This window comes from Astatotilapia calliptera, chromosome 17, assembly GCF_964374335.1.
Source record: "Astatotilapia calliptera chromosome 17, fAstCal68.1, whole genome shotgun sequence".
Taxonomy (NCBI): domain Eukaryota; kingdom Metazoa; phylum Chordata; class Actinopteri; order Cichliformes; family Cichlidae; genus Astatotilapia; species Astatotilapia calliptera.
In genome coordinates this window covers 29,578,833-29,600,790 of record NC_137438.1, presented here as the reverse complement: position 1 = coordinate 29,600,790, position 21,958 = coordinate 29,578,833, and the positions used below count along the sequence as shown (strand labels likewise).

At 39.6% G+C, this 21,958-nt stretch overlaps 1 protein-coding gene across 1 annotated transcript in view; it reads left to right on the top strand.

Annotated features, from left to right (window-relative positions):
• exoc4 (exocyst complex component 4) overlaps positions 1–21,790 on the top strand; it is a 144,260-nt gene extending 122,470 nt beyond the window's left edge. The window contains exons 17-20 of the mRNA XM_026147677.2: positions 25–148; positions 3,765–3,943; positions 4,152–4,311; positions 19,808–21,790. Of these exons, the coding sequence (XP_026003462.1) occupies positions 25–148; positions 3,765–3,943; positions 4,152–4,311; positions 19,808–20,045 (701 nt within the window). The 3' untranslated portion in view covers positions 20,046–21,790. The remainder of the gene's footprint in view (positions 1–24; positions 149–3,764; positions 3,944–4,151; positions 4,312–19,807) is intronic.
• The last annotated feature ends 168 nt before the right edge of the window (positions 21,791–21,958 follow it).

Here is a 21,958-nt window from a genome sequence, read left to right as displayed (position 1 = left end):
CCTACATCTCTATGATCCCAACAGACAGCCAGGTGGTTGGAGAGAGTGAACGCAGCAGGGAGCAGATTCTCCAGACCCTCAACGACCTGTCCAGGGGCTTCCAAGATATTGCAGACCGTTGCCTGCTGGTGCTGCATCTGGAGGTCAGGTATGCAGGAGAAACTGCCCAACTCTTATGTCTCTCCTTTATGCAGTAATATGACAAAATTCAGCATATTTAATTATTTTATTCATACAAATATTTTTACAATACCTACTTAATATAAAGAAATTGGTCATAATAGTTGATCATTTTTTTTAGGCAAGTCATAAAAGTATAAACAATGCATACACAGAAAGCATTAGACTCTAAATGCAGAGTTAAAAGCAGGTTGTGTCAAATTGAATTATACGAGCATTGTGATGTATTCACCTTAAGGTAATGAGTTTTTAGCATAAATAGATTTTGGAAGACAAAATGTTTTGAAAACAAATAATATCACTGGGAAATTCTATTGCTTCAGCTATCATCATTCATCATTCAAAACAACTGCAGTCATTGTTTTCCAAGTCTGTACGCTGCCACCATAATGATTCATGTGGCAATGATGAGCCTCAACTCATCAAGGTCCTCCTGCACATGTTATCTGCCTGATATTTTTATGTGAATATTATTTGAAGCACATCAAATAATGCCACTCTAACTGTGCGTGTTGCACTTCCCCTTCACCTTCTTCCCAGGAAGTCTGTAATCACTACGTTCATAACATTCATTTGCGTCACTGAACAAAGAAGCAGAATTATACTGCCGCTGAAAAGGCTGGGGTCACTTAAATGTCTTTGTTTTTGAAACAAAAGCTTTTTTCCCCCCATTTAAAATAAGATCAAAGTAGTAAATTGCCAGATTTTAGAAGAAGTATACTACTCTCGTAACAGAGCAGTTAAAAAACAGACAGAGCGAGAACCAACTGAGCAAGTAAGAAAAGTACATCAGAGTGTATTGTTTGAGAAAACAAAGAGTTACTGGTCTTACTCAACAAGCAGCTTTGTATCCAGAAGACACATGTTTTACCATGAACAGTGAAGAAGTGGCTCCTTGATGCCGGCTTTGGGATGCGAATGTAAGACAAACTTGCAAAGACAAATCCATGTGAGACTGGCCACTAGGAGATGAAGATTCTGATTGTCGAACAAACATAGACTTGGGGTGGGGGGTGCTAGTTTCCAAACAGGAGGACAGTGACCAAAGCAGTCACTTTGACAGCAAGTTTTCGATTTCGTTTGTTTCTAAGTTGTATTGTTTCTCAAGGGCTGATCAAATAGGCGCATCTAACCTTATTGCATAATGTGCATGCATCCAAACTCGTCCCACCTTTCTAAATTATTTAGAACTTACTCAGTCCTGATTGGCTCTCGTCTCTCAAGGATAATTTTCATCAAATATTTATTTGTTGACAAACTTGTCAGTACACGTCATTGTCAGTTACATTTTATTTAGTTATCGTCTTGTTTTTGGCAAAAAATAAAAGTTCGGTGACGAAAATTACTGGTCAGCGAAATGAACACTGAACCAAAGCACAGGTCCAAACTGCTTAAAGAGGAAACAGTCAAATGCTGTTGTCTCTGTTATGGTGTGGCCTGCACAGTCACTGGAACACAACCCGATTGATGTTGACAACTTGATTATATGGTATGTAAGAAGCAGCTGTCAAACTAATACAACTTGTGAGAAACGCTTTGGGAAACATAGGGTCAAATTTCTCTGGAATGCCTCAGCAAAATGCCAAAGGTCTGCAAGGCTATGACTGCTGCAGATGGGCATTTCTTTGAGGAAGGTGAAGTTTAAAGGACAAAATGTTTATTTTACTAAAAATGTCTGTCAATGTCTTGGTTATATTTCCTTTTTACTGTACAAGGTCATTCAACGAATACAAGTGCGAGTTATGAGTTACCCCAAACTTTCAAGCCGTGTGTATTTGGTTCCTACACACAACATTGCTCAGAGCACGTGTCATTAAATCAGATGAGTTAAAAGAACCAGTGGCATCACACGCATGCCCTTAATGCACGAGTTCAGAAATGTATCTTCAGTGTGTGTTTTGAATGTCAATATCTAAGTTAATTTACCACACCATATACTTTCTCACACCCACATCCTCTAATAGTCCTCCATCATCCCTCCCCATTTCTTCCATCCATCCATGTACTACTATTTCCCTCTAGACCATTGTGTAGCTTATGCAATATTGTTGATGATTCCAGTAGAAAACCCTCCCTGAGGCTGATGTCTAGCTATATGCTACACTCCATTGACTCTCCCCATCTAGCAAATTTCCCTTGATAGTGGTACCAGCTAAATGAAGCCATGAGCAAGAAAGAAGAAGGGGTGGGTGGGGGGGTGGATGAAAAGATGGAAGAGAGATGAGTGAAGTTAAAGTAGGAGTGGGGGTTAAAGAAGAAAGCTAGAGTGGGCTAAGTGGGAGAAATGATTGAATAGAGAGAGAAGGAGGTCGGATGGAGGCTTTGAAAATGCTGTGTAGTTGTTGGCTTTGCCTTAGGGAGGAAGAGAAATTCACCCATATAATTTTATACCCTTCAGCTCTGGGCAGTGTGATTATGGAATTATAAAACTATTGACTTTTTAAGTCTAGACCGAAATTAGCTTTCTGTGGACTTCAAAGACCTCATACTAATTTATAGGTCTTTAGGGAACCTGAAAAACAGAATGTATTGTTAAAGGATAGGTCAAAATCCACCTGCTCTAACTATTAAAATCCTAAAAGTATTATTAGATGTTTGTACTATGGGCAGGAAATATTTGGATAAGGTTGAGATTAAAGGGTTGGTTTACTTATTATCGGTATTTCCACTTAATAATCCCTCTAAAATGACATTTTTACATAACAATAATCAAAACTTTGAGAGCATTTCTGGTATTTTAGTTTATTTGTGGCATTTAGCTATGAATCCATTAAAAAAAAAAAAAACGGCTGAAAAATCTGACTAGGAAAAGGTGAATACAAAAATTCTTTGGCAAGGTCCTCAACCCAGTTATTCTGCTATAGCTGGGGGTTTTCTTGCCATTCTGGTACAACAGTCTTCCTTTAACTACTGCCTCTAAAACACTCAAGATAAAATATGCGAGGAAAAATACACAAAACTGTGTTATAGACATAAGTGTGCTTTCTACAAATTAAATAGTTTGAAAGGACAATTGACCTTAGTAGATTTATTAGACATGGCATTAAGTATATAAGCAGCTCCATTTAAGGTTTAAAACTCCTCAGAAGTGCACAGCATATTCAACAATCTGCTCTACAACACTTTGCTCAGGTGACTGGTATCCAACAGTGATGTAGTGGTAGTTGTACAAGTGGATATATTATGAGTACTCTATAAACAGAATGATTTCTGTAGAAATTATAAGTATTAGAGTAGGTTTAGTGGGGCTTGAGGAATGAGAACACTCTCCGCCCGCTAAAGTGCCTTCTAACTATGTTAACCTCCAAAGCACAGAGAATAATACAGTTCATACATATTTCCTGACTCACCATTTTTCCTTGTCGTTCTCATGTTGGACACTCAGCATAGTTCATAGTTTATTTCGGCATATCAATACATAGTTGTCAAAGAATTTGGATGGCAGAATGTTCTTGACAAAGCAGAATATGTAACTTTTAATTTCCAGACAGCGAAAGGTAAAAAAAATTGGAGAAGAAAAACCTATTAATTATCTACAGCATTTAATTTTCTATTTTCTCTTTTCTTTCCCTGTTTTAATCCAGGGTGCACTGTTTCCATTACCTGATCCCCCTGACCAAACAAGGAAATTATGCTATTGTGGCTAATGTTGAGAGCATGGACTATGACCCTCTGGTGGTCAAACTGAACAAGGACATCTCAGCCATAGAGGAAGCCATGGGGGCCGCCTTGCAGCAACACAAGTTCCAGTATATTTTTGAAGGTCAGCAGCCCCCCTAGGGTGACGTTTAAGTAACTGCCTTTAAAATACAGCTCTCTTCAACAACTTTCAAAGAACCTGCGAGTCTGAAAACATTGTTAAAATGTTCTTTCTTATTCCCAAATTTCCTTAAAAATAAAAAGAATTGAATATATCTTTCCTGATATAATCACATATCCTTCATGCCTCTTTTTTTCTCATCTCTTACCAGGTCTTGGTCATCTGATCTCCTGTATTCTGATCAATGGGGCTCAATACTTCAAGAGGATCAGCGAGTCTGGCATCAAGAAAATGTGCAGGAACATTTTTGTCCTCCAGCAAAACCTCACCAACATCACCATGTCCAGGGAGGCAGACCTCGACTTTGCCAGGTTAGAGTCCTTTTCCACATTTTGAGCATGGAGAGGAAAGCTAAGCTAACAAAGCTTCCCTGGAGCAGTTTCTGTGGTTCAGTAGCTGAAACAAGCCTTCCACTCAGTGCCTTGGACATAACTAGCAACCGTAGGGATCCCAGCTTTATGTTGTCCAATCCATCTGAATCTTTGCTTTTGAGCTTATCAATACAGCACTATATTGATAGCATGCATTTCTGCTAGCTGGGCATCGCAAAACAGTTTTAATTGGTTCACTTGTTTGCAAAGATATCAAAATCCACCCACCATAACGCATAGTGTGTGGCATAAACAGAACAGCAGAGCTGCATGGGTGCTGCTCATGCTACCTCTTAATCTAGACACCGTGATGTTTATTTCCCACTTCCAGCATGCAGAGAAAGCAACGTTGTCTGTGTCAGTGGGAGAACAATAACTCACACAAAATCTTCTTCACATAAGTGAAAATCAGCTGAACAACAAGTGAAACGGTGTTAAGGGTTACGTTTGCCTGCTTCCTTTGCACCTTTTTAGCATCTTTTCCAGTTCTACCAGAGCTCATGAGTGTTTTCTATACAAGTGTAACAGAGAGAACAGCAGGCTAATTAGATAGCTAATATTTACAGGTATGATAAAAAATAAATGTCAGCTACTGCATTTACAAACAAGTGCTCCCCTCAGCCACCTGCTACAGTCCAGTTATTGTTACTGCTGGCAGTAAAGCTTTTCAATGCACATTTTATTTCTACTCTATCGTATACTGTAGTTTGAGGAAAGTGCAATGAATTCATAATTCTGTCTCTTATCAGGGTGAAGGCACTGACCTGTAGGCAGTTTTCTGTTCAGGCTTTCAGGCTTGGGCTGTTCTGTGTAGCCTCGGGTAATATTGTGTTATTGACAGTTGTGAAAAACTATGTAAGTCTGCTTTTTTAAAGAAGAAATCTGATCACAGGTCAATGGAGAAAATCAGTAAAGAATCAGGCCAATAAGAACACTCGATAATGGGTCTAGTATCAATAAAAGCGTATGAATTTCCATTTCTGTTTTAAAGATTGATAGCCTTTAACAGGACAAAGAGGAAATGGATATTTTGTGCAGATATTGAGTTTTTGTAAACTGTAATGCCATTTTCTTGCCAATAGTTGCTTTTTGCCCCATAGGTTTTGCTGTTTTAGTGGTAAAAAAAGATATCATGCCACACAACTAAAGATAATAGGACATTAAACACACATTGAATTTATACTATGGCTACTCAAGTTTGAAGAACCACTATTTGCAAGATAAATAAATGGTAAAGATTAAGTGAACTGTATTATGAATCCATCAAATCAGAAATGGATAGTGGCGTCATCATAATAACCAGTTCTGTTTAAAATTAGTCGGTGTACTGGTCCAGCTTTAACAGCACACCTGCACAGACGCACACAGATTCGCACAGTGTTTTCAAGTTCAGAAAGCAACTATGTCAGTGCGTGAGGCTGACAGATGGTCAAACAGATTGTCAACCACACTGTGTATCTGTGTCCACGCTGTTGTTGCGGTTTATTTTCTTATTCATACATTTACATTTTGTGACTCTTAACTGCTGTTGCCCAGCGCTGCTCTGCCCTGACAGGCATAAGGGAAATCAGCACCTCAGACATCTTTGCAAACAAGATGGAGGGAGTGAGGGAGGAGGAGGTAGGAAAGAGAGAAGAAGGTGGAAGGAGAAGAGTGATTCATTGTATTCATATGATTTTTCCCCCCCTTCTTTGAGAAGCCTGTGTCCTTGACAGCAGAGAGTATGTGAGAGGAAGGGTGATGGAAAAGATGGAGAAAGAAAGATGGCTTGAGGGGAAGAAAATTGAAAAACTAAGTAAAGGGAAGTTGTCGAAAAGGCATCTTTGAAAGGAAAAGCATGGAACTGACTTGAAGAGGGCAGCATGGTTAGACAATATCTTACAGTGGAGATGAACACAAGAGAGAGATGGGAAGAAAGAAAGAAGGAGAAAATGAGTGTATTATAAAATGAATAACAGATTATGCTTAAACAACTTGAGTTTCAGCACATTTAGCAGCACCAACTATTCCTTTTAAGGTGACTTTCGGAACCCTGTTTGTCTGCATTTGATTCTCATTGTACAGTAAAATGTGTTTTCCTGTGTCTGCCATCTGGGCATCTTACAGTATGTTATAAGTTTAATGAGCTTCTCTTGTGTTATGTGTTTGAGTGCTTGGGTGTTTATGCACTGGCAGTTTGGGCTTTTCTATTGTTTGTAATGTGCCAGAGTGGCAAGTTTCCCCTGAAGAAGACAAAAAATAACCAAACAAATAAGTAAACTGAAATTACCTGAACTGTACTGGATGTGGAGGACCATTGATTAGTATGTTATTTCTCCCCTCTGTCAACTTTGATTATGGAGACATGCCAGTGATGGCTTTTCTGTCTTTTCTCTCTTTCTCCCACTCTGTCTGATTACAAGGCGTGGGTGGTGTGGAGGTGTTGATTGGGAATTGCAGAGCGCATTGTTTACGCATTCATGGCTTTTTGAATTGGCCGGCCTCCGGCTCCAAGACACACCAAGTCTTGCAAACACATACAGACACACACAAACTCACACACATACAGAGTCGGTTACACACATCTGTTATGTATCGGGTATGCACAGATACCTAAGCCTATCAGCTTTTTGAAATAACCTCATTTACATGGACTGGGCATTAAGTAAACTTGTGCTTCCTAGTGGAAGTGACCATCTTGAGTGGAAGGAAATAACTTGATGTATATATGGCATACAGAAAGCCACAACTGATGTTTTAATGCTTCTCAACTACCCAGATCTTCCTTTTTTAAAGACAAATATGCAATACATATTCCTATAACAAAACTGTGCATAGTTACAGATGTGTAGCTGCACTTTTTGCTGATTGTATGCCTTCAGTTTCTTTTAAATCAACAGCATTTACTTGAGTTGACAATATCTTAAGAGTGAAATTCCACCCACCTCTAAAATAATAAGGTAAAAACATGTCAATTTAAACGTTTAGTGTACTACAAGCATTTTATGAATACAGACACCTTAGTGATTGACAGAGTGAATCGTTTAGTAGCTGGGGCCTATATTGAAAAATCTTTTTTTTTCTTTGTTTTTAATTAATTTATGTACACATGCCATTTAGTAAAGTCTAACAGTTTTGTTGTAAAGGTTTTGAGAAAACTAACATGGTCTGACCTGAGTCAGCAGTGAAGAAGCAGTTTGATAAAGAGGGGTAAAACTAGAATATTCATCAGTATTTTATTACCACCTCCTGAGAATTAAGAGCAAAACTTAAAAAGGAAGTAATCTCAGCAGGAAGTCTGCTTTTCAGAGAAACTGCAGATGCTTCTTTTTTGGGGGGGGGGGTTCTTAGGTGTGTGAATGCTTGTTAATGCATGTGTGATCTTTGATTATTTTATCTACGTGTGTACTTATATATAGGAACCAGTTATGCCTGGACTAATGCGCCATAACAGGCACCAATGTCAGTTAAAAAGTAAGGTGAGGCCGGTAGAGCAGCACTGCAGAAGGCGTGAACACACACACACACACACACACACACACACACACACACACGCATGCATGCACTCACACAAGAATGCACACTTGCCTTTTTGCTCTCTCTCTTTCACTGTGCAAAAGGATGGGGGAACAGTGCCACCTTGTGGTTCAGTCCATGTTTGTATACAGTATAAAAAAAGTGAGAAAGCCCACAGTATGTCGATCGCTCATGTTGCACAGGGTGAAAAAAGTCAAACGTGTGCGTGTGTATGTATGTGTTTGTGTGACCATGTGTATTTGTATGGTCCTATAGTGGCCTCTTGTCTCTCAGTCAGAATTTGGCAGCAATATCAACTTGACTGTCAAGGTCAAACACACACGCACATACACATATCGAAACACCGGCACAGAAGTGGACACACACAGACCATCTGCTCAGGAAACAGTTCTGGGGAACATGCTGCAGACCTGTGTGTCACTGCAATGTCACATCTGTGTATGTGCGTGTGTGTAGGTGTGTATGGGTGTGGGTGTATTCACTGTATGGTCAACCCTGCCAGTGCACTGATCACCTCTCATTGTCCTGTGTGTCTACCTGTCTTTCTCTCTTTCTGTCTTTATACTGTGGTCTCTTGACAAGGACAGAAATTAGATAAATATGTGGAGCTGTTGCTGCATATTTTATTTTGAAAAGACCAGAAGCTACAATAGTTGTACAACTAGAAAACTTTCAAAAACACTTAAGTGTTGCTTGGCAACAATCCATTCCAGCCTACGAAGACATTTTTGTTCTTTGCCTGGCAACATTTTTACAAACCTTAAATAGAGATCTAATATAATTAGCCTTTCACTGGGATTTAATATCAAAGTAAATAATGGTTGCTAAGTTGTTTAACCTTTTGATTTCAACACAGCAGTGGAAAATGATCATTTTACTATCAGGAACAAGAAACCTCAAATCCTCTTCTTGTGAATCACATTTAAATCATGTTTACAAAGCTAAAATGCAGTTTCATTATTAAATTTTACACACTGATGGGATCAGCAGCACTCTGTCCTCCACTAACAGCAGGAAGAATGACATGTGGTTTGTTTGGTAGGTTTTTGTTTTATTTGTTTTATTTGATCTGTCTTAAAGGTAATATTAGCCCCTTATTTTTGTTACCTACCTAACGAGGAACTGATTTAAATTGTATTTATATCTGTATTTCTTAGGAGAGGAAATGAAACCAATCAAAAAAAAAAAAGTATTTTAGCATTTCTCTTGCTGTCAGTGAAAAACAATTTCTATGTTTCTTTCAGCAAAATATTGAAAAGAAAAATATCCAAAGCATGTGTTGGAACCAAAGAAGAAGAATTTAAACCTTTTTTCTGAATAATTTTGACAGAAACATGGTATTTGCTTGTTCTGCTGTTCATGTTGCGCTAAAAATCAGACAACGAAACATACATAGGCATTACTCTCTGCTTTTTTTTGGAAGAACCTTTAAAGTTTAATATAATTAAAGGTTTAATGTTGTAACCTGCTTTAATTTTCTTCTATCTTGCTTTAAAATTGCTGATTAGTCATTTAGCTAATCAACTAGAAATGAATTGTTTTGGCTTCAGCTCTTTCAGATCAGACAGACCATCAATTCAGTGTCATATACAGTAGTTTAGGACTTGAAGCTTCTCTATTATAGGATCATTAGAAAACTCCTGTGACTTCATTCAAATTAACACAGAGATTGATTCAGGACAAAACTACTATTCTGTCTCAATATACTGCTATTACAGAGCAAAAGTAAACATCTCTTGCCCGCTGACCCATGTAGGCAGCTCTGTCATAACATCCCTAGCAAACTTGCAAGCCTCTGAGCCCATAGCAAGGCTAAACACCAGTATGACAGACTCGGTGCAGAGATGCCCCCGAGTTCAGACCATCGCACCCACCTGTCTGCTACTGGAAATTACTAGAGTGCGAGGGTGTATTGTACAAGAAGCTATGTCCTCTCCTGCAGTGTACCACCACGATTACTGTGCACCTCTTAGAACCGGTGTGCTGGTGAATAAACTGTTGTTGGTTTTGTGTGTGTTTCTAAACCCTGGTGTGTTTGTGTCAGGGTGACAGGCTGGTGTATCTACAAAGAATGTGGTAATAAGTACAGTTGACGGCCATGTCAGGAGGTAGTGGGTGTCAACAGATAAAACTGTTTGTACTTAGGCCTGGTTTCGGCACACTGTCGCTTCTGTCTTCTTTTCTTCCCCTGTCACCTTGCGTCTCTTTCTTTAGCTCTCTCTTCCTGTTCTCCCAGTATTTTTTTTTTCCCTTCAATATACTATCGTCCAATCACCTGCACTGCCTCTGCTGGACTGTATTTCTCTTTCCTTTCCTCTTCCCCCAGCCCCACCCTTCTTCTCCCATTTTCTACGAGCATGTGCAAGACGCTGTTTGATGAGACTGGTCTTTGCTGATGAAGCCTGTGCGTGTGTTTATATATGTGCACCTCACAGCATGATGACACTCGTCTTTGCTGATGAAGCCAGTGAGAGTGCGTCTGTGTGCATGCTCTTATTTGTATGTGTTTGTTGTGCACGGTGCAGCATGATGAGACCGGCCTTTGCTGATGAAGCTTCAGTCTCAAGTCTCTGCAGACCTTTCCTCATTACCAGAGGAAAGACAAATGCACTGCTCTGGAGGGAGGGAGACCGCAGGAAGGGAGGGAGCCTGAAAGAGGCAGAAGAGTGTATTAAGATTAAATCCACACTAAGCCATCTCACTTTTGAAAACACTATTTATATGCGAAAATGACACGCATCAGTGCTAGCATTCACAGGTTGTTTTTGTTAGGATCCATTTTCTTTCACCCTTTGGCTTGGCAAGCTTAGATACTGTATAGTTCTAGTGTTGCTAAGACTGGGCAAGACACTTCATGGTTGCCAGCTGTGATACTTACATGACATGGTTTCCGGCTCACAAGTCTGCCAGAAGCACTGCAGTCAGAAATTACTGCTGTCAGAGCAGTGAGGGGAAGATTTACAAAAGAACAACATAAAAGAAGTAAAACCGACTTGACTTACAGCTTTTCCTGTAGAAGGGAAGGGTGCTGTCCTACACCTGAATGCCTCATCTTGAAGGTTTACCAAGGAAAAACAAAATCACTGTGACGGGTTCCTGAGGTTTCAAAAAGTTTGGGATCCACCAGTGTATACCACCTGAAGAATTCTTTTTTTTGTCTAGAAAACTGCAGAACTAAACCAACATCTCGTAAGAAATGGGAAAGATAGCTGAAGAAGCACAAAAATAATGACTGATGTCACAGATCTGCTGCTTTGATCTTGAGTCACTATTATTTTTATGTGTTGGGGAAAAAACTGATCTTTAACACATGTGTGGTGCTAATGGCATATTAAACAGTTGGATCAGTGGGAGCAGAAAGTTGCTGATCCATACCTGAATGCCAAAACAAAGTAAAAAATGCATTATCTGTTTAAGTGTGAAAGTACTGTTGAGGACAATAAAGAGGATAAGAAAGTCAAGAAGCCCCGTTGTTGCTGTCAGAGGTATTTGTTACTGCAGCAACAAGCTTTGGATTCCAGCTTATTCAAAGGTTGATCCACAGACTCTCCCATTATTCCTCCTCCTCCTCCTCATCATCATCATCCCCCTTCTAACTAATGTGTTGTTCCAAATGTGCTGACAGAGGCAGTCTGTAATGGCCTTAATATTGTGCATGCTAGAAATTAGGGGAAACGAATTGCGCCAAATCCTTTCTTTTTCTCACTTTTCCTTCTCTTTTGTCTTTTTGTTCTATACACCCCCACCCCCGCCACAACTCCTGTGCCATTGACATACACATCTCTCTGCCCTGTTCTGCATCTCCACATCGGAAATTGAAAGAATATTCGTTGTTGAGGAGGGGGAAGGGGAAGTTAATTAAAATTTAATAGAGCACACTACAGAGGGACGTTGATGCTTACACACAGCCACACAAAAGCTACTAAAAGCTGATTATAGCCCTTATAGATGGAAGTTCTGGAGGAAGCAGGTGGAAATTAGTGAAAGTAAATGTGTGTGTCGAGGATGGAGCCCATAAAATCTTTAACGATAATGGCAGTCAACATGAGAATTTACTTTGGTTTTGTGTGAAAAAATAAGAATGCTGGCTTCATTAACTGGTTTCAGACGAGAGGAGAAGGCAAAAAATGTGTGTGTGTGCGTGCGTGAGTGTTATGATGTGTGTGTTTCACTAGGGGTTCTTTCTTGATGGTGGGGCACTGAGAGATTTTAATCTTATTAACAGCCCTTACTCTGTTTGGCAAATGGCCTTCCAACTGCTTGGGTAATGAACTGTTTGAAAGTGTTTTCAGCACACGCTAACATACATCACTCAGACACATGGGTAGATAGACATACACACACCTTAAGCTTTCTCTTGCTTAGCCCAGCCCGCTTCCATCTGCACTGAATAGAGACCAGAAGCTTTACACTCACTCTGAACAGCCAGCAGACAGTTTAGCACTGGGATTGTTTTGATAATTAGATGGTACAAAACAGACATCAAAACACTGTTCACCAAAAAGTTGGGAAGCTATTGACTTGCACAGTATTTAAGCAGGTTTATCTGAAAATCGTATGAGGCAACATGTCAAATGATAAGACAGGGGAATGAATTTTGCTTCTTCTTTTTTTTTTTTTTTTTTTAAATGCTAAAACAAACAAATAAAAATGTCTGGAGGAACATGTAACAGCTAATTTGATTAATTTGCAACAAGTTAGTAATATGATTTAGTGAAAGAAGAGCACCCTGGAAAGGCTGAGTGTTTGAGGAGTGGATAAGCTAATTAAGTTAACAGATTCAGAAAGTCCAAAAATGTTCTACAGAGGGGATGAGGCTGAAACCAGCTTGAAATGCCAGTGATCTTCATGGATGTCAGACAAGAAATTAATGACCACATTGTCTGGGCTTGAGCTCTTTTAAAGTTAACTTGGAAAATGATTCTGTGGTCTGTTGGTAAGAAATCATAGATACTGCTTGCCAATGCCTAAGACCATGCTGACTTGTTATGAAGTGTTAATACTGTAATGCCTAGCTTCTATGTTCTTTCAGCCTGCTAGTTACACTGATAAGTCAACCGTCGGTGTCCTGATGGTCACTCCTGGCTGTGCAGGCTTGACTCAGTCAGGATAACTAATGTTAAACATCAATCAAAAATAAATAATGTTCTACTGGAAGGCACATTAAGTGTATCATATACTTAGGTGTAATGAAAAATCTCATACTGTCCTTCCAGGAAAATTCCCTCCAAAGAGGGGAGCTAGAGGTAGTTATGTTTATTTTACAAATATTCAACCAATCTTCATACGTAAGTGTAATATCTGCTTCTTTCTCCCATCTGTTCTTAACATACTGGGTGGAGTGGGTCCTGTATGTTTGTAAACATGAGTACAGTTTCGAGATCAGCTTTTTATGTATTTTACCTTTATATGTGTCGACAAACATATCAATGAGCCCCCCCTCCTCAGAATAATCCCTTGCAACTTTAATATTTTTATTAAAATGGTGTCTCAAATGTAAGTATCCATAAAAGAGATTTTACAGTATGCTGTAATACCCTTCCAAGTCCATTCTGTAAACACTCCATCCAAATGTGCTGGTGTAAAATCGGTATCATATCCTACCCACCTTAGAATTCGCATTTTCCTTTCTAAATTGAATTTTTTACTTTGTTTAGTCCATGTATTTAAGGCTACTTTGGTGCACTCATGCAAATTACACATGTTTTTTCTGTAGACTTATATCACCCAGTAAAGACTGTAGAGGTATATCCAATTGAGCAAGTTCCAAGTCTTTCCATTTTGGAAATATATGTGCTTGTTCCAATTCTTTCAACTTATTTGACATGATAGTCTGTTGCCTCTCTTCTTCCCTCTTCTTCCTCGCTGACCACATTATTAGTTTTCCTCTGAGCACTGCTTTCGCAGTATCCCACAAGGTACTCGGTGACACTTCACCATTGTCATTAACCTCCAAAAATTCATTAACTTTCTTAATAAATTCTTCACATTTTTGGTCATTCAAAAGGCTAGTGTTCAGTCTCCATACAACGTTTCTAGGCTTAATATCCAAATGTATCTTTAGGTGTACTGCCGAATGATCAGAAACGTCTCTGGGTCCAATGTTATATTCTATTATCCTCGGTCTTTCTGATTTGCACATAAAAAAAACAGTCAATTCTTGAGTAGACACCATGCGGGTGGGAGAAAAATGTATATGCCTTTGAAGAAGGATGAAGTTCTCTCTCAATCAGCCCAACCTCATTAAGCATCTTTCTCACATAAAGAGATTCCGGATTCTGCTTTTTTAATAAGTTTGAGGAGTCCAAGGTAGGGTGCAATTGTACATTCCAGTCTCCACCACATATCAGGACACCTGATGTCTCCGTAACAATTAAATCAAATATGGTCCTTATTAATGATTTGTCCTGTCCAGGAGGTCTGTAAATATTAAGTGGCGTCACTACTTTAGAGTCTAGAATTCCTTTTACCAAAATATATCGTCCTTCCTTATCTGCAATTTGTGAAGAGAACTGGAAAGAGATTTTATTTGAAATCAGAATTGCAACTCCCCTATTGGGTCCCTTTGTTTTTGATGAATAAAATATGTTTTTAAATCCGGGGTACTTACGTTTTTCATGCCCCTTTTTGGTTAGGTGGGTCTCCTGCCAAAAAATTATATGATGGCCTTCTTTTTTCATTTTAGCAAAGAGTTTACCTTTTTTAACTGGGTTTTGTAACCCATTAACATTAAGGGTTACTAAACTATACTGTTGAAATGACATGTCTTGTATAAGTCAAAGCATTTACCTTGTAAGACCTGGGTGATAAAACAAAACAAGAAAACAACAACAAACAAACAAAAACACCCACACAAGACATACATTTGTCAAAATTTGAAACTTGAACTTGAACTAAAACAGAACAAATGAGAGAACTGTGGTTTCTACTCAAAAACAGAATTCCCCAAAAACCTTTTGGAGAGGAAAGCTCTCGTTTCACGAGGGGCCTCTCTTGTGTAAAATGACGTCTCCTGAGGTTATGCATAAACTAAATACCACAAAATAAGAAGTAATCAAACAATCAAACTAACCAGGAAAGTACGCTCCCAGAACACTGTCTTAATCTCTAAGTACTCTTAAGACCGACATATAACTTTCAGTATATATTTAGATGTAAAATGAAACCTAAACGTTTACTCTAAATTATATTCAAAGTAAAGCTGAAGTGTCAATCCTCACCCAGGAAAAGTCAAATCGGTAAAGAAACTGAATTTCTCAAGTATTCAGTTCAGGACATGATCAAACTGTGTCCCTTGGTTCATGTCGAAATGCCTGGAGCATCATCTTGATATGCATCACAGCGTCCCGCTGTCTCCCAGGAAAGGTTCTTCAGCTTTTCCCGTGTTGCATCCATGGATCGGGTCTGTTCTCCCGCGAAGCTCAGAGCCTTCCTTTTCTTCAAATCCTCCGTGGCCTCCACCGCGCTATCATAAGTTACAGTGCCGTCACTGAGGAAGACACGGAGTTTAGCTGGTGCGGGGGTCTGGAAGCGAATTCCTTTTTCTTTAAGGACTTTCCTGATGGGGGCGTAAGACTTTCTTTTCCGTTGAAATTCAGTCGGATAGTCCTGGTCAAAGTAGATTCTCACTCTGTTCAGAACGACCTCTTTCTTTTTCCAAGCAGAGCGGAGCACTAGTTCTTTAATTCTGTACTCCAGAAAGTGAATCACTATTGACCGGGGGCTGGCATTCGGCGGTGGCTTCGGGCCGAGAGCCCTATGACATCTTTGCATTCCCAGCTCAGTATCGCTTAGGGACAACTCCGATTTAATAAATGTTTCCAAGAACTCCCGTAGATTGTCCCCTTCTTTCTTCGTGATCGGGCTTCCAGGTCTGTCAGTTTAGCTTGTATATTTTCTTGTGCTAGAATAGCTTGAAGCAGAGCCTCGTTAGCCCACTCCTCCACCTCCGCCACCCTCCCTTCTGCCCCATCCACTCTACTTTAAGTCTCTGGCAATTTCGTTTAATTTGTTATCAATATCTTTTCTGAAACACGTAAGTTCGGTGGAGAAGGTGTCTTTGAAAATTTTCAGGTCTGTTTTCATGTCCAACCTGGTAGCTTTTAGCTCTTCATGGATGGCGCGGATGCTAGCTTGCAGGCCATCCATACCCTCGTCGCTATTGTCATCTGTATCTCTTTCCATTGTTTGTTTTTCAACTTTTCCCGTTTTCATTGGTGTCTTGCCTCTCTGTTTACGACCAGTTTTCCCCTTCATTAGTGTGAAATGCTGTCAGAGTAATAATTCGAGTAAATTTGGAGAGTTTTGGTTAGTGAGCCTGGGAGCGCTCACCTTACACGTCCACCCACATTGCCTCCGTACCGGAAAACCCCTTTTCTTGTTTTTTTTTTTTCTTTTTACCAACCAGAAGGACAACTCCTCTTCATTTTATTGATTCAATTGCTTTTGTTACCATTAGGCTTGTTTAAACATCCATGCATGTAATGGGAATAAGTGTACATTTTGTCAGCCCTAAGAGGCCCCAGCACTCACTCACCATCGCCTCCCCAAGCAGTTGCCTGCCTTGCCTGGGGGCATGCCTTGTCTACACATTTTCAATGGGACCTCTTTTTGAGTAATCACTGCAAAAGGAATAGCAGTTGCTATTACGCTGTAATTAAGTCCATATTCACAGCGTCGATCAGATTGTTTTCAATTATCTCTTGTCAGCTGCTACTTAAATGGAGAGACTCCATATTTGCACAGCTACTTTTGCTGTTGTATCAGACAGATGGTCTTTTAGACTGAAGAAAAATGTCCAACAAAGACTTAGCAGGGGTGCTGTTCATCTCTCACTGCATGTGGAACTTGTTACTGAAGTCTACCTGGAATATTCTCTTAATTAAACTATACAGAATCACCACATACTGTTCTGATAGACACACACATTCACATTACCGAGTAAATTACACCCTCCACTCAGCTTTACCTCTGTGACTTTGGAATCATGTACCATAGCAAATAACTGTGTCTAAAACTAACAACATAAATGTTTACTACACAGATGTTTGCAGTGGTTATGTCTCTGCCTCTTTAGGAAATTACACAGAGACAATTTCAAGCAGTCAGGTGCAATTTCTGCTATTTTTGTTTTTCTCTGCTCTGTTCAGAACAGTCCGGTTAATCAGATCTGCTTTCCATTTGGACTTAAGGATGGCGGTTTGAAAGAGAAAAGCCTTCTGTTCAAAGCGCCTCCCTTCAACAAATAAAACTGTGCATATTTATGGTTATATTTGTTTATCTTATTAGATCAAATAACGAGGCGATTTGCTTCAAGTGCGTCGTTAAACACTGGCTCTAGAGAATGAAATGGGATTGCTCTTGAGCTAATGTTTTGTTTCAGATATTGTATAGATAAGAAAATGAGACCCGTTTTTCTTTTTTTTTTCTATTTTCATCTGTCTTACCTCCATTTAAGGAGTGAACTGGTGTTACTCATCAGTGTTGACAAGCTTCTTTACTAAATGAACTTAGGGATGAAAGCATGAAAAAGACTTTAAGCAGGATAGAGGGTGAGACAGTATGCAAATGCTTTGACGATCAAGGCCAACGCCTGCTGTGGAAGGCCAAAAACAGACATTATGCACCCCTGCTCTGCATTCATTTCTTTAGTTGTCTTCCTTTTCCCTCCGTCTTTCAAGCACTCCCTCGTTCCTTCTAACCTTTCCAGGTCTTTTTCTTTTGTTGAATATCCAAAATGACAGCACATAAAACACCTTGGAACAGAAGCTCCCTAAGTGCTCATTAACGCCTCGTTAGCATAGCAAATGAACATCTCAAGAAAGGAGTGGGTCTGGGATGGGTGGTGAAGCTAAACAAATGAGTCAAAGGATCTTTTTTGTCTTTCTACTGAGCCATATCAGAAATATCTGAATCCATTTACTTCCAACTTCTTCTGGCACAACAGAGCTTAACCCTTTTTAACCACATCCACATTTAATTTAATTTTCATCAAGGCCACACAAAGAACGTTCAAACATCGGTGGCTCTGACATTGTTTGCCTAGTCGCAACACCCCCAATACCTTTCACATGCTTTTCTTCTGCAAGACATTACAATGTCAGCCTTGTAATTATCTCTCTTTACTTAGAGCAGCAGAAGCCACTGCTGTTGACTGACCATCACCTGTCCTTGACCGAGATATGTTGTGTAGTAAACAGTCAGTTTTTATTCAGTGTATTAATGTACAACACAAACCCAGGATGTTGCTGCTTGTGTTGTGACACTGGGAGCTCCAAGAAAAACTTGGTGTTAAACTAATATAATTGAAAGAGAGACAAAGCATATTTTTCACTTGTTTGATCTCATTTATTTCTGTATTAAATCATGGCTAAATGTTCTGCTACTAAAATCCCTGTGCTTTTTTCTGCAGTCCATACAGAGCTCCATAAAAGTTGCTAACCTGATCTTAGTTGTCCATGTGCACACTATTGGCCATTACTAAAGACTACAGTACCTATTGTTACTATAAACATGCAATAGTAGGACTGTAGCTCACCTATGCCCTCTTGCTCTGGTTGCGTCTACAACCATCGTATGAAAGTGTAACATTTGTTGTCTCTTTAGGATTCCTGCATCTTGGTCTTAGACTCATTTTACCCCTGACCAAAGAAAAATTGTGTGTCCTGCTTCCACAGATTCCTGTGCATTTGCTTACCTCCAGGCCCTCTTTGTACAGTTATCTGTATTTTGTGTTCATGACAAGCTAGACTCCTACTGAAATCCATATTAATGGCCAAGTACTGTAAGTTGATGCTAATGAGTTATACAGTCTATGGTCACACGCCCACAAGAGGTCAACGCCTAAAACAAATCTTAAAAATGCTGTGCTCAAAACGTTCGTGCAGTCTCTCTTCACTTGTGTTTGGTATTTTTTGATCTGTATGTGTATTGTTCTTGTCAGCAGGTGAATGTGTGTTTTATTCAACAATACTTGCTCTCCTTTTGTGCTCCTGCATTATCATTGTGTACTTCATGGTCCTTTTCAAATGGCCCATTGAGGTATTCAGTTCTGGTTAAAGAGCTATTAATTCTGTGCACGCCTCTTTCCGCTTTTGGCTCTGTCAACAGCATTTCATTAGAATAGTCTCAGTAGTTTGTAGCTGTTGAATGGTTTCCCTCTACCTTCAACTCCCAGTGGCAGGAGGTTGAGGTCCTTGAAGCCCTTTTTCAGAAAATTGCTGCTGACAGCAACAGCAGTACGTGTGGCTTCTGTGTTTTCCCTTTGTTCTTGTTGTTCTTTTTGATTCAGCCCTGGAAAAATGAATAACACAGGATTATAAAGTGTTACTGTTGCATGTAGCGTTTTCTTTTTCCCTCTCCCCCCTGCTTTCCCTTGATTACGTCCTCAAGGACGTTATGTATTCAATAGAGTTTGTTTGTCTGCTAGCAGGATTAGAAAAAACTGCAAGGTTGATATTTATGAAAGTTGGTGGTGAAGCGGAGCGTGGGTAAAGAAAATACCCATTAAATTTAGGTGTCTACAGTTCAGACAGAGCAGCTGTACCATTACTGGGTGTCTGTGTGTGTTTATCAATTTAATGTTTAAACCTTTTTCCAATTTTTACTAACTGGATGATTTTGGACTGACACATTTTTATAATCTTCACCAAAGTTGGCACAGATTATCTCCACACCAACCCCAGAATTTTTTTCCCACAATGGATTTAAATTCAGTGTTAAAGTTCCCAAACTGTTTATCATTTAAAATAGATCTGGAAATACATTGATATTTTATATGCAAACTGACCTCTGATAGAAGAGTGAACAGTTACCTTAGAAGACATCTGCACACTCTGATTTCCTCTCTTGCATCCTTTTCTTTGCTCATTTTGTCTTTCCAGTTAATTTGAAGATTTACAACCTTCCCTTCTTCTTTCAGGCAGTACTATGAGATGCTGTACAACACTGCGGATGAGCTGCTGAACCTGGTGGTGGACCAGGGTGTCCGCTACACAGAGCTGGAGTACATCAATGCCCTTTCCTTACTCCATCGCAGTCAGACAGGTGTAGGTGATTTGAGCACTCAAAACACCCGGCTACAGAGGCTGAAGGAAATCATCTGTGAGCAGGCCGCCATTAAACAGGCCACCAAGGATAAGAAGATCACCACAGTGTAATGATAAAGCAAGGACGTGGCATTCAGAGGGAGATGACCATTGAAAGGGAACAGCAATGCATTTTTCAGTGCGATGAACTCTGGCATGTTTTTGTTTCTTTCAAATTTTTGTTGCACAAATACGTGATGTGTTTTAGATTTGAGATTTTGGTTAGAAAACGCAAAAAGATGTTTGCTTTAGACACAAGATCTGGAAATCTGTTGATGGAAAGTGTGTCATCTACATTTCATACTTCCTAATGATGATGAAACACACTCTAGTCAAGTTTTGACAAATAGATATGGATTTTTTTTTTACTTATATGAGCTTATGTGAATTGACTGACTCTACATGGGAAGGGAGGTGACAACTTGCATAACTGCAAGCCTTGCAGGTCCATTGGTCCATGTATCTATGTCACAAAGCAGCCTATATTGTCAATTTCCGCTATTTAAATCACATAATAAATGCAGCGCACACGCCCGGACTCTTAACAGTGCTTTGCTCACCATGACTACATCTCCAGATAAAGGGCGATTGTCTTGGACACTCACCCGAACTTAGTCCTCATCTCATCTCATTTTCCTATTAGATCTAAACTGCTGCTCTCAATTACACCTCTTTCTCTCCTCTCCTGGCAGCCCCATGGGCCCACTGATTCTGTCTGCAATAACAGATGCCAGATTAGACTGTCTGAATGAGGCCACATCTTCCGCCTGCTGCCAATTTGGGTTGGTCCCCTATGATTTCCCTAGCTGACGATTGTATCATAGCTATGGTTGTTAAAAATCTGTTATCTTTTTTTTCCTCATAGTTCGTGCAGTAAAGTTGTGCGACTATTGTGGAAAGTTGTGAATCAATTAACATATTATTTTGCAAATTGGACAAAGAGACCACAGTGGAACGACTCTGCTTTTTTGTGCTAAGGCACATATGTGGCTGTACAAACCAAAACTATGCAATGCTGAATCTTTATTTTGCCATTCAAACTGCATGTGCTCAATCCTATAAAGTGAGCTAAACATATAAACTCAAGAGACGATCACAAATCATTCCCTTCCCCACAATCCTCCTTGTTTTTAGTTCATTAACTTGGGGGAGAAGTACTTAACAAGAGGGGGAGAGGGAAATGGGAGCCTTGTCAATACACTGGGCCCAGCGCTGGTCTCCCTGAAGCCCACAGAGCAATCCATCATAATGACACATAGGCTGGGATCGATGGGAAAACAACTGCGGAGCTGCTGAGTGGTTCGCCTACCACTCTGAAACGTACACTTGGTGTAAAATCTAAAATCTGCTCATTCATCTGTTCACTTCAGAGTTACTTTTATAATGTTATACATGGAAAACTTTATTTCAATGCTAAATGACTCTGTCAGGGCCGTGCCATTCACAGATGCTGTTAGACTACTATTATGCTGCATAAATATAGCCCATAAAATTCTGGAATAATGCTCTTATATGTATTTGAAAACCACTCCTGTCCATTCTTTTTATTCCTGAATTACACTTGCAAAAAGGTTCTTTTACTGTTACCCGTATCTCACCTGCTTTTCTTTGCAATTGATCTAAATTTTGCACATCTGTTTAAAGAACTGATTTTATGTTTGGCATAGAAATGCATTGAATTCTGGCTTTAGTGGTTACCAGGCCTATTTCTTGATCTGGTTCTGAAGTGTCATAAATGCTCTGAAATGTATCTATTCTAAATGAAGCACTCACAATTTGACAGTGCATACACTAAAAAATAAATTCTTCAAATTCCAGTCTTTGTCTGTGTACGTTTCTTTCCTTACATGGTTGTAAAGGTCGCATTTTCCACTCTTAGATGTTCAGCTGCTAGGAGTTCATACACACATTGACCTTCTGCACGTGACAGCCTGTCACTGTTTTGAAGCAGTGAGGATGTTTCTGCCATGTATCACACAAGTGAG